This window comes from Clupea harengus, chromosome 24 (genome assembly GCF_900700415.2).
Source record: "Clupea harengus chromosome 24, Ch_v2.0.2, whole genome shotgun sequence".
Taxonomy (NCBI): domain Eukaryota; kingdom Metazoa; phylum Chordata; class Actinopteri; order Clupeiformes; family Clupeidae; genus Clupea; species Clupea harengus.
Genome location: NC_045175.1, coordinates 13,105,585 through 13,118,084, shown reverse-complemented (window position 1 = coordinate 13,118,084; position 12,500 = coordinate 13,105,585). Strand labels below are relative to the sequence as shown.

Here is a 12,500-nt window from a genome sequence, read left to right as displayed (position 1 = left end):
AGAGTAGAAATATTGGTCCAGTATTTTGCTTTCATTGTTCATTTTGCCTTGTATGATTATTATACAACTAATATAAGTGATGTTAAATGGTTTAACATGTCTGAGTACTACATGCATTTGCTTGACGTTTGCAAGGATATAGCTGTTGTATTCTGACAAAGGACAGAGGTTCTTATTTCATCTCATTCAAACATTTATAATATAAATGTTTACCTCTTTTTTATACCACAGTATGCAGTGTTTTCAACATTCATATGAAACCCAAAAGTATAAGAGATGTTTTATTCCTGAACAGTTCTAGGAGAGGGTGCTGGTTTGTATGGGTCCCATGTGTCCCAGTATGTGCTTGAATTAAAACTTAAGAATTTCTAAGTCTATTTTAAATTATGCTAATGAATCGTAAATCCACTACCAAATCTTAATGTGACTTTATTTGTATTACAATACGGTGAGCACATTTAAACACAGTGAGTGAAAAGTCCATCAGGGGTAAACAGGGCCTTTAGTCTCTTCAGCTCATTTGTTGGCTTAGGATGGGGAGGAGTTGCCTGTGGAGAGATGAAATGTGATTCTAATGGTGTCATTATACTTCACATCCAGCAGAGGGCACTCTTGACTCTGCAGGTCAGTGGAGGCTCTGTTATGTTCCCTTGTGTTACTCCTCAGAGGGCTAAGGTCTTGCATGCATGGACTTCTCTGCACAAGACGTCATTTAAGGGAGACTGTATACCATGAATTTGCAGTTTAACACAAAAAAGTAATTTTTCTGAAGCTTTTTTCTTAAACCATAACCCCCATTTGCTTAAGAATAAACTAGCCATTTCATGATTTCAAAGAAATCACAATTCTACATTTACAATATAATGTGACAGGCATTTTGTGTAGGCATTCATAAGTTTGTGTTTGGTCTAGTGTACTGATTGTTGCCATAGCTCTGAGTCTGCCTCTCATCAAATTGTCAAAGTGTTTCTATCTTCACTACACATGAGAAAAGAGTTCACACTCTATATGTGTGGTCAGCTACCCATGAGAAAAGTGTTCACACTCTACATTTGTGGTCAGCTACCCATGAGAGGAGTTCACCCTCTTTATCTGTGGTCTGTGGTCAGCGGAGGAACAGTGGAGGAGCTGCTAATTCTGCGTGTGCTTAGTGAAGTTATAGTGCAGTCAATGACAGGGCAGAACATACATGCCAACTGGAATACATGTACAATAACTAAAGTCATGAACACATATTTTTGTTATCTTCAATACTTTTTTCTATTTGGTGTTTTTGCATCTGGTATGAGTGTGTGTGTGTGTGTGTGTGTGTGTGTGTGTGTGTGTGTGTGTGTGTGTGTGTGTGTGTGTGTGTGTGTGTGTGTGTGTGTGTATGTGGGTGTGTATGCTTCCATGCTAGTGTGCATTACACACTCCATCACACCTGTTTACTTCAGTTTGAGGACGCAAATGTTAACCGCAAACATGAAAAATGACTTATAATGAGCACAAGTCTGTCAAATGAAGAAGTCACAAGCCCCGCCTGTGCTCTGAAAGCGTGTGATGACACCCACTGACGCTGTGAAAAGTTAAGGTCCTGGCGAGAGAGCTTCATTTGCTCTCTGAGCAGGACATGACTGGAGTCTCACAGAAGACACAATAGAACATGGTAAGAGCTTTTAAATATCAGATTATGAAACATGTCAGCAAGTGAGTGTACATGCTTTAACTGTTGCCTTTCCACTACTGTTTAGATAAGCAAGAATCTGTTTCACCATGTCGGCAAAAATCTTTAAGAAACATGCAATGCTACAGAATCATGCAACACTTGTCATGTTGAGTGTTAGATGAAGTGCTGCACTGATCGTTTAAATGAGCACACAGTAATACAAGTGTTGACTCAGGGTTCAGGGTCTTTTGGTCATTGTGCGGATCTGTGTAGTCTGTATCTCTCTGGTGATTTTGTTCACAAGTCCAAGTAAGTAGATTGATGTTGGTCCTGTGAATAGAAAACTTTATTCTGAATCAGAATAAAATTGTGTTTTTTATGTGCTTGGCTAATACATGTTGAGTTATTAGGAAAATGTAGAAAAATGTAAAGACAAGTAAAGACACAGCAGCAAACTTCCTGTTTTCTTGACTTCTCAGAAACAGCAGTGCTTCTCAGAAAGGGTCTGTGTGTGAAGGTGTGAATGTGTCACCAGTGTAGGCAACATATAGACAAATACATAGTATAGCCACAGTGTCCATGTCAGTGAAAGAAAACTGCTACTGCTACTACTGCTACTGCTACTGCTACTGTGACGGCTACTACTGCTGATGCTACTGCTGCTACTACTACTTCTACTACGGGTTCTACTGCTGCTACTAGTACTGCTTCTACTGCCACTGCTACTACTGCTGCTGCTACTACTCCTGCTACTGCTACTACTACTGCTACTGCTACTGCTACTGCTACTGCTACTGCTACTGCTAATGCTAATGCTACTGCTACTACTACTGCTACTGCTACTGCTCCTGCTCCTGCTACTGCTACTGCTACTGCTAATGTTAATGCTAATGCTACTGCTACTACTACTGGTCTGAGAAGGGTCTCTCAGAAGCGGCCCCCACGAGTATCTGACAAATCATCAATCACAATGATAGGTATCTGTCATGTCAATCACAGTGATAGGTATCTGTCATGTCAATCACAGTGATGACTATCTGTCATGTCAATCACAGTGTCATGTGTCCGTCTCTCCGGAAGAGTACAATCAAATTTCTTCAGACAAATCTTTTAGACAGCAACATAGCGGTCAACTCTTTCTGGAATGTATATATATATGTATTTATATATTTGTATTTCTCCGTGACTCATAAGCAGAGGACTGTGACTGAACACTTTGCTTTCAGTCAAATGCTTTGATGGAGAGAGAGAGAGAGACACACAGAGAGAGAGAGAGATAAAGAGAGAGAGAGTACAAAAAAAGACACAAAAAGAGGTCATATGAAGAAGTTTAAAATAATCATTCTGAGTAGCATTTCCTTCCTGTGTCATTTGCTGCAGTCGAGAAAAGTTTATGTCTGTGTCAGAGGTCTTCATGTGGTGTCATGATATGTGTAAGGACAGAGGAAAGGTAAGAGCTCCTTAAGATATACAGTATCTATTCTTACATGTATTTAGTCAAACATGTGTCATGAAAGTTACAAAGTGATGAACGGTTAGACAATGTTCTAGGAAGTATGCTTAAAATACCATTGCACCACTGACGTCGTATCCAGTATTACTTAAGGATCTAACAAACATGCTGTTCTAAACAAGTGAGATCTACTTCTGATAGTGAATCTGTTGGATCTAAACGTTTAGGGTTTGCTGTTGATGATGATGAGCTGTGTGACGTCTCTTTCTGTGGTGATTTCTGCCACATTCAAGGTAAATTAAACACTTGTGTCTATTTTCCTGTTTTTCTTCCCTGCGATTTAACTATCTCTCAGATTTAAAAGATGATAATAATACATACATAATATATATATATATTTGTATGTATATGCACATACACACACATATGTGCCCTCTTATATATAAGAGTGTATGTATGTTTGTGCACGAGTTTACCATGCTGAGTTTTGAGTTCAGTCAGTAAATAGGCAACAGCTCACTAAACAGAGTCTTACTTTGCTGTGCTGACTTCGGTTAGTAAATAAGAAAGAGTTTGCTGTAAGAGAATCACTATGCTGATTGCTGAGTTCAGATAGTAAAAGAGCAGGCCTGTGTATTAATAGAAACAGCTCTTGTGGTTGACTGACATACAGGAACAAACAGCAGTGTGTGTGTGTGTGTGTGTGTGTGTGTGTGGTTGTGTATTTTAGTGTGCATGTGTGTGTGTGTGTGTGTATTTGAGTGTGCATGCATGTGTGTGAGTGTGCATGTGTGTGTTGGTTTGTGTCAGTGTGTGCATGTGTGTGTGTGTGTGTGTGTGTGTGTTGTGTATTTGAGTGTGTTTGGTGTGCATGCATGTGTGTGTGTGTGTGTGTGTGTGTGTTGGTGTGTGTGTGTGTGGTGTGTGTGTGTGTGTGTGTGTGTGTGTGTGTGTGTGTGTGTGTGTGTGTGTGTGTGTGTGCATGTGTGTGTGTGTGTGTGTGTTGTGTGTGTGTGTGTGTGTGTGTGTGTGTTGTGTGTGTGTGTGTGTGTGTGTGTGTGTGTGTGTGTGTGTGTGTGTATTTGAGTGTGCACATGCCTACACATCATTACCTTTCTCAGTCACACTTGTAATTTGTAAATGACTTGAAGGAGGAGGAGACAGGATGTGGGGTTAATCTCCTGCACCATCTACATCTCTACACCTGTCCACTCCTCTTCTGTCATGGTCTTCAGCTTACAACACATGCCCTCTTCACACCACCTCCCATTTTACTTCAGACATTTTGTTTGTTGGTTCAACATTGCAGATTCAAAACCTCAACATAGTCATGCTATAGTAATGAAGGGCTGTTAGCATGCTAGTCATGTCTGCCCATGCTCAACAAAGAGTCTTGTCCTCAGATGTAGCCTACTTAGACAGTCTAATACTGCTGTTAGACCCTTTGTTAATATGACATTCTTTAACGGTGCATTGTGTGTGTGTCCTGTTGTAGGTGTGTGTGGTGAGGAGTGGAGCGTCACGTACCCGCCTGAGAGCACGTGTGCTTTTGTGGGGCGTTCAGTCCTGCTCTTACACCTACCCCAGTGACCTGACCATTACACAAGTGTACTGGACAAAACACAACTATAAGGATCCTCCTCCTCTTCGTGATGACCCAGACTACAGGAACAGAATCAGTGAGGGCTGTGAACAGGGAACTACAAGATGTAATTTACGTATAAAATCATTGACTGCATCAGATATTGGTGAGTATTACTTCAGGATAACAACATCCAGAAGTGGCCAGAAGTGGATTGGAACACCAGGGATTTATCTGGATGTTAAAGGTAAAGACAAACAAAATCTCAGTATGCTTGTCTAAAATGTATCCTTTTCATGTACAGTATGTGTTGGTATATGTGTGTGTGTATGTGTGTGTGTGTTTACATGTTTTCATGTGTGTGTATGTGTGTGAATACAGCCTACAGTGGTTCATGTTTGTCAGTCTTGTATGTCTTAGGTAAAGGGAAATAAACTCTTGTTCTGCATGTGTTAAACATTTCCTCTTAGTGACACATGTAATCAGACATGTAATGTTCTCTCTCACAGACGCCCCACAGACATCAGTGTCTATCAGTCCCCCTGGTGACATACAGGAAGGCACAGACGTGACTCTGACCTGCACCAGCACATCTGATCTAGTGAGGAGCTACAGCTGGAGCAAGTCTGGTACCCCTAGAGCCCTGGGCACTGAAGAAACATACACCATCAAACACATCACATCTAAAGACAGTGGACAATATAACTGTTGGTTAAAGTATGAATGTGGCTTCCGATACTCATCCACTCATCTCCAGGTTTCATGTGAGTAGCCTTTATGACACTTTTGGAAAATCAGCCACATTTTGTAACAGGTGAACTGAGATTTTATGGACTAAATCTTTTTATTATTATTAAGTCCTTTTCTTTTTATTAGTACATTTAAGTTTAAAGAAATGATTGGGGTTGGACTTTGCTTTTGGCATAGTGGTCATAGTAATTACTCTGTTTTCTGCTTAGACCGTCCAAAGAATACAGTGGTTGTGATTGAGCCTCCTGGGCAGATAACTGAGGGAAGCACAGTGACTCTGACCTGCAGCACTGATGCCAACCCACCAGCACATGACTACAGATGGAACAAGAACGGGATGAGCACACATCTGGACAACAGACAGACGTTATCCTTCAGCCCTGTCCGCTATGAGGACAGAGGAGAGTACAGCTGTCAGGCCACTAACAACTATGGTTCCACCGCCTCTCCATCTACATCACTGCGTGTTTTATGTGAGTTAAAGTTTCAAGTGTCAAGAAAGGGGCATACGTGTTTTTTTTAATGAAGCAACTGCAGATGAGGACTTTCGGTTAACTGGAGCATAGCTGTAATTTCATGTTATATTTGGACATTGTTATGGTTTGCAGATCCTCCAAAGAACACAAGAATCAAGTCTATTCCATCTGGTGAAATGATTGAGGGAAGCACAGTGACTCTGACCTGCATGAGTGAAGCTGACCCACCAGTACACACATACACCTGGATCAAGAAGAGTGGAGCTGTAGAACTGAAGTCAGGAAAGGAGAAGACACTCATCATCATCAAGATCCGTTCTGAGGACCGTGGAGAGTATCTCTGTCAAGCAGCCAACAGGATTGGTCAACAGGACTCTCCTGCTGTGTCTGTCCAAGTGATATGTTAGTATGAAGAAACACACATACAATGTACAAGTTTGTTGGTTTGGGGTAAGTTTAAGTGGATGATTACTTATGTTACTTTTTCCCATTTAGATACTCCAAAGAACACCTCAGTCTCTGTCAGACCTGATGTGATAACAAAGGGCAGTTCAGTGAATCTGACCTGCAGCAGTGATGCAAACCCACCAGTGGAGATCTACACTTGGTTTAAGGTGGGTGAGTCCACTCCAGTAGGATCAGGACAGCAGTACAGATCTGAGGATGGAGGACAGTACTACTGTGAGGCCAGGAATAAATATGGAGCTGGCGAAATCATCTATTGTGTCAGTCATAGTTTGAAAGGTATCAGTGTGTCTTCTTGTTTCTCCCAATGATGATTTAACTTGTGATTGTCCTCCTCCTGTGCTTCATGTCTAATTGGTTCCTTTTAGGAGATCAATCCCCTGTATTGATTGCCGTGGTGGCAGTCTCTATCTGTGGACATTGTGTGTCTGCTGTGTGCTTTTGTTGGGGTGAAGTGAGTGACAGGGATTCTCAATAAATCTTGAATATTTTATTTATTTTATTTATTTATGTTTCTATAGGATGTCTTTCATGTCTTCTTTTATAGGAAAATGAAAATGAGAAAGAAAGCAGAGGAACAGGTACTGTGCCTTTTTCTCCAGTGTGAGGTGTCTCCATCTTGCTTCACCATCTAACCCTGGCTTTATCTGTCTTCTCATGACCATCAGCGTTCCAGTATCAAACTCCAGAGCAGAGGAGCAGCAGATGATGATTTTCAGTACTCCACCATCCAGCCGCAGCGCTCCAGAGAGGCTGCAGGAGGAGCAGAGGATGATGTTCAGTACTCCACCATCCAACCCCACGGCTCCAGAGAGACTGCAAGAGCTCAGGGGGACGACGTCCAGTACGCCAGCGTCCAGTTCAAAAAGGCCGGTGCTGCGTATGGGTGAGTCTATGACCTTCAAAGACTAGAAACCTGGTAAAACAACACAGTCACATCTTTATGTAAGAATATTTGTAGGTTCTTTTGGTTTGTAACTGTTCCATTATATATTAAAGTTCCCTACATATATACAGTAAATGCTAGATTGGGGAAAAGGCACTTGAGGTCTTTATATCTGTTTGGAGTCTGGAAACAGTCATGTCCAGACCACTCTTATTGAAGTATGGAAACAGTAAGATACAGATAAACTCCACAAAGTATATCTTTTCCAGATCTCATAATTTTGTACATATTTGTCACTGTATTGATGTATTCCTGCAGTTCTCCTTACCAACCAGAGGGGGAGCTCTCTGTGATCTACAGCACTGTGGAGACTAGAGCCTAGGGGAATCCATCTAAACCAGCCAGTGGTCTGGGGGAAGAGCAGAGCATCACCAATTATACACATTCTAGACGAGCTTGAAACTGAAAACCATTTTCCATTTCTTTGCCATGCTGTCATTAGGACTACGCTTTTACTAAATAGACGCTCTCTGCCTAGCCATTTTATAAACATTACATAGAGGAGACATATAGGAGTCCAGTCTTAAAGAGTGTTCATATTACCTTTTAAAGATGTATTGTATTCATATTTTAATATTTCTAATTTTGCTTTCGGTGTTCACTTTTACTAAATAGACGCTCTCTGCTCTCTGCTCTCCGCTCTCCGCTCTTTTATTGTATAACCATGACATATAGGAACCATGTAGGAGTCCACTTTTAAAGAGTGTTTGTATTACCTTGTACTACCAAGAGTTGTTGTATTAATATTTCTAATTTTGCTCAATTTTCATAGATAATTGTTTTTCCAGTATTTGATGAATAAAATGAATTCCATTGTTTGCTTTTCTGTCTTGAGTTTTTCTCATTCTCCATTTCCACACAGTAGAGATGATTGTCATGTGGTATACCTAGAATCCATGATCATCAACTCACTGCACTGCTATACTCAGCAGATGACAAACCCACTCACCCACACACACAGACACACAGACACACAGACACACAGACAGACACACAGAGACACACACACAGACCCACAGAGACACACAGAGACACACAGAGACACACAGAGACACACAGAGACACAGAGAGACACAGAGAATCAGAGCCTGAACCCCAACACCATCCAACCTGCCGCAGTTTACCAGAGCCTGAATACCAACACCACCTAACCTGCGCAAGTCTACCAAACCCTAATGCCAAATACCTCTTAATCTCGTTCTGTCATCCTCATCCACAAATGCACAATCCTGACATCAATCTGTAAGAAAAAACGAATTAATGAGTTTAATGAGCTCAGACCTGAAGCATGACTGCACCCATTTTGTTGAGTTACATGCTTTAGCTCATTGCTATGGATTCTTATACAGGCTTTACTGAGTTAGGAATAGTATTTTTCTGTTGTTTTGTGTTGAATAATTCAGTTTACAGTATAGTACAGATCTTAAATAATTAGTGTCTCCTTCCCAAGCAATATTGTAGGAATCACTCTGCTTTTCTTGACTACTGGGTAGCCTGTGGCACCTATAGTGCAATACATGTTTAAATCATTGTGTTCCTCATCACCATAACCTATAATAACTTACATACACGTGTAAGGCAACTTAGCTCTGTCCACTCACTTTATCTCTTTTCTACCCCTCCTATCTCCACTGTGGGTTGCTGCTGCAGTCTTTCCACCTGATCTACCTGCAGAAACCCTCTGCTCACAGCTGCCCATTGTCTCCAAACTATTGTGCCCAAACCCTACTCTGCTTATAATACATACTGCATGCCAGTCTATTTACCCCTAATATATATTTAAAAAATGCATTTGCGTGTTTGCCCTCATGGTTTGCTTATTTGATTTAATAAAGTGTGCAACATATTTAAATGTTTGTTTCTTGTGTATCTAGGGGCCATTCCCAGCTTCTCCAGATAATATACTGTTATTAAAAGCATCTGAGGCATCCAGATGAAGTTCAGATACATTCAGCACTGTAGCTAAGGACCTTCTTAACTAGGATGCTGTTGCTTCTAGACAAAAGCCTTATGGCAAAATAAAGTGCAATGCAAATCAGCAGAGATGTTAATAGCAACTTTAATTTGCAAAGTTGTAAAGTACTATGAGGGAATTAGTACATCGAGCACAAAACCTCATAACAGTGATTAACAGCACAATTCAGTCTCCTGGTCTTCATGGTAACCACATACAGGAACAGTATGTCACCCCACTGTCCCCACAGCAACCTTCCCTACAACAAAAGAGTTTTATCTTATTCTACATGTTATGATTGCTGAAATATTGAAGGTTTTGTTAAATTATATAACTTGCAAGACCATCTTTATATGTTATCCATATCTTTACATGTATGCATTTTAGATCATTTCCCAGCTTCTCTTGGAAGGGATTAATGGGGAAATCAAAGTTTGTCCCTCATAAATGCAAGGCACCAAAGTCAGTTGTGGTGATTTTATCTTCTGCCTCATATGACTACAAAAACACCAACTTGCAGTGAGGAATTCAAATATATTCAATTCAAGCTGGACTTAGAAAAATAAACACAATAGTGAATGACAACATCAATCATGCTTAAGTTTGGTTGCTCATTACGAGCCCCTTCTGAAAGAAGCATTTCATTTATTTGTAGTATTTGGCTTCATGGACATGTAAAGAGACTTAAACACACATCACACCAGTAGGTTAGCCACTGTGTATTTTTAGTGAGGACACATTTTGTAAGAATAGATTTCACAGCACAGCTTTGCCAAATACATGAATTCAGTTGAACTGGATTTTATTTATTTAAATGTAGCATCAATATCAATTTAAATTGTCTTAGATCCTGAAACCCCTATAGCAAGCGCTCAGGTGTTGATGGCAGCTCATGTTCAGTACTCCACCATCCAGCCCCATGGGTCCAGAGAGACTGCAGGAGGAGCAGAGGATGATGTTCAGTACTCCACCATCCAGCCCCATGGCTCCAGAGAGACTGCAGGAGGAGCAGAGGATGATGTTCAGTACTCCACCATCCAGCCCCAGCGCTTCAGAGAGACTGCAGGAGGAGCAGAGGATGGTTCAGTCGTCCACCATCCAGCCCCAGCACTCCAGAGAGGCTGCAGGAGGAGCAGAGGATGATGTTCAGTACTCCACCATCCAGCCCCAGCACTCCAGAGAGACTGCAGGAGGAGCAGAGGATGATGTTCAGTAGTCCACCATCCAGCCCCAGCGCTCCAGAGAGACTGCAGGAGGAGCAGAGGATGATGTTCAGTACTCCACCATCCAGCCTCACGGCTCCAGAGAGACTACAGGAGGAGCAGAGGATGATGTTCAGTACTCCACCATCCAGCCCCACGGCTCCAGAGAGACTGCAGGAGGAGCAGAGAATGATGTTCAGTACTCCACCATCCAGCCTCACGGCTCCAGAGAGACTGCAGGAGCTCAGGGGGACGACGTCCAGTGCACCAGTGTCCAATTCAAAAAGGCTGCACAGGGGTGGGTCTATGACCAACCAGCAATGACAAGTAAAATACAGACGCTGACGTTGGTATTTCTGATCACTACAGTCTTTGGAGTTCTTCACTGAGTCTGTTGGCCTGAGTTGTGAGGAACGCCATACTGCCATCTACAGTTCAGAATTGAGAATTGTTGTATTTTGTCATTTGATGATATTCTGTGCTGTGAAACAATTACATTTCTTTTAAACTGGTTTCCAAACCATACATTTGATTATTGCATTCATTATCTGTTTTGTTGTTCTGTTATGTGCACTGTAACTCTTTATTAATGATTACATCACAAATATAATGAGGTGAAAGAAAATATTTATAATAGTGGTCTCGTTTCACTGTTTCATTGCACTGCAGATGTCAATAGAGGGACTCTTCAGCTATATCCTTCTTGTCCTCTTCATGGTCAAACTAACTAAGCTGGTGTCACCGACCTTGGAGTATTCTGCAGCATTGAAGACAACACAAGAGCCTCATATCAGTCAAACAGACAACATTTGTGTGTGTGTGTGTGTGTGTGTGTGTGTGTGTGTGTGTGTGTGTGTGTGTGTGTGTGTGTGTGTGTGATGTTTGATCCAAGTCAGTATTGATTACTTTGTTGATGTGTTTCCTCTTGTAGTTCCCCTGTTCAGCCAGAAGTGGAGCCCTCTCTGATCTACAGCACTGTGCAGCCCAGGGTTATACAGAAAGAGAGGTGCACCACCACACTGAAAGAGATGAACTGACACAACAACCACCAGACAGTGTGTGGGTTTGTGTGTGTGTGGGTGTGTGTGTGTGTGTGTGTGTGTGTGTGTGTGTGTGTGCATGTGTGTGTGTGTGTGTGTGATGTTTGATCCAAGTCAGTATTGATTACTTTGTTGATGTGTTTCCTCTTGTAGTTCCCCTGTTCAGCCAGAAGTGGAGCCCTCTCTGATCTACAGCACTGTGCAGCCCAGGGTTATACAGAAAGAGAGGTGCACCACCACACTGAAAGAGATGAACTGACACAACCACCACCAGACAGTGTGTGGGTTTGTGTGTGTGTGGGTGTGTGTGTGTGTGTGTGTGTGTGTGTGTGTGTGCATGTGTGTGTGTGTGTGTGTGTGTGTGTGTGTATGTCTGTGTGTGTGTGTGTGTGTGTGAGTGTGTGCCCGTCTTTTAGTTTCAGTAGTTTAGTATTCAAAAAATGGAACATGAAGCTTTGTTTTCTCCTGTTATTGTCTTTCTATTTTTAACTTTCCTCCTATTTTTCAAGATACCTACACTTTCCTCCTCTTTCTCAATGTACCTGAACTTTCCCCCTATTTATCAAGATACCTAAACATTACTTGACTTCTTTAGTGGATTAAATGCATCAGATGACAGACAGTTGTGTCTTTCTGTTGTCTGCACTCACCTCACCAAGTGATTGGTGGCTGCAGAGGAATGTTTGGCAAGTAGGCAGGAAGCTTGCATGTCAGACGCCTGTGGTTAGCCCCCTACTGCCAGCCTACACGTCCTTATTTCACACGGTGAGTCTGCAGCAGCAACACAAAGTGAGTACGCTATTCCCCTGCTTTAAACACATCTGATATGTGTACATGTAAAGATGGATAAATGTAGTGCGTGGTTGTGTGTATAAGTTAGTAATATAATAGCTTAAAATGCCAGGTAAACCGTGGTGTAGTAGATCTCACAAGACGTGTTAAAACCGCAAACATGAAGAAAGACTGTTACTGAGCAAATGAAGA

At 41.7% G+C, this 12,500-nt stretch overlaps 1 protein-coding gene across 1 annotated transcript; it reads left to right on the top strand.

Annotated features, from left to right (window-relative positions):
• Nucleotides 1-3,077: 3,077 nt before the first annotated feature.
• On the top strand, nt 3,078-6,685 carry LOC116219065 (B-cell receptor CD22-like). Its single transcript, XM_031561988.1, has 6 exons — nt 3,078-3,098; nt 4,666-4,810; nt 5,193-5,447; nt 5,643-5,906; nt 6,042-6,311; nt 6,405-6,685. The coding sequence occupies exons 1-6, from the start codon at nt 3,078-3,080 to the stop codon at nt 6,683-6,685; spliced, it is 1,236 nt and encodes a 411-aa protein (XP_031417848.1).
• The last annotated feature ends 5,815 nt before the right edge of the window (nt 6,686-12,500 follow it).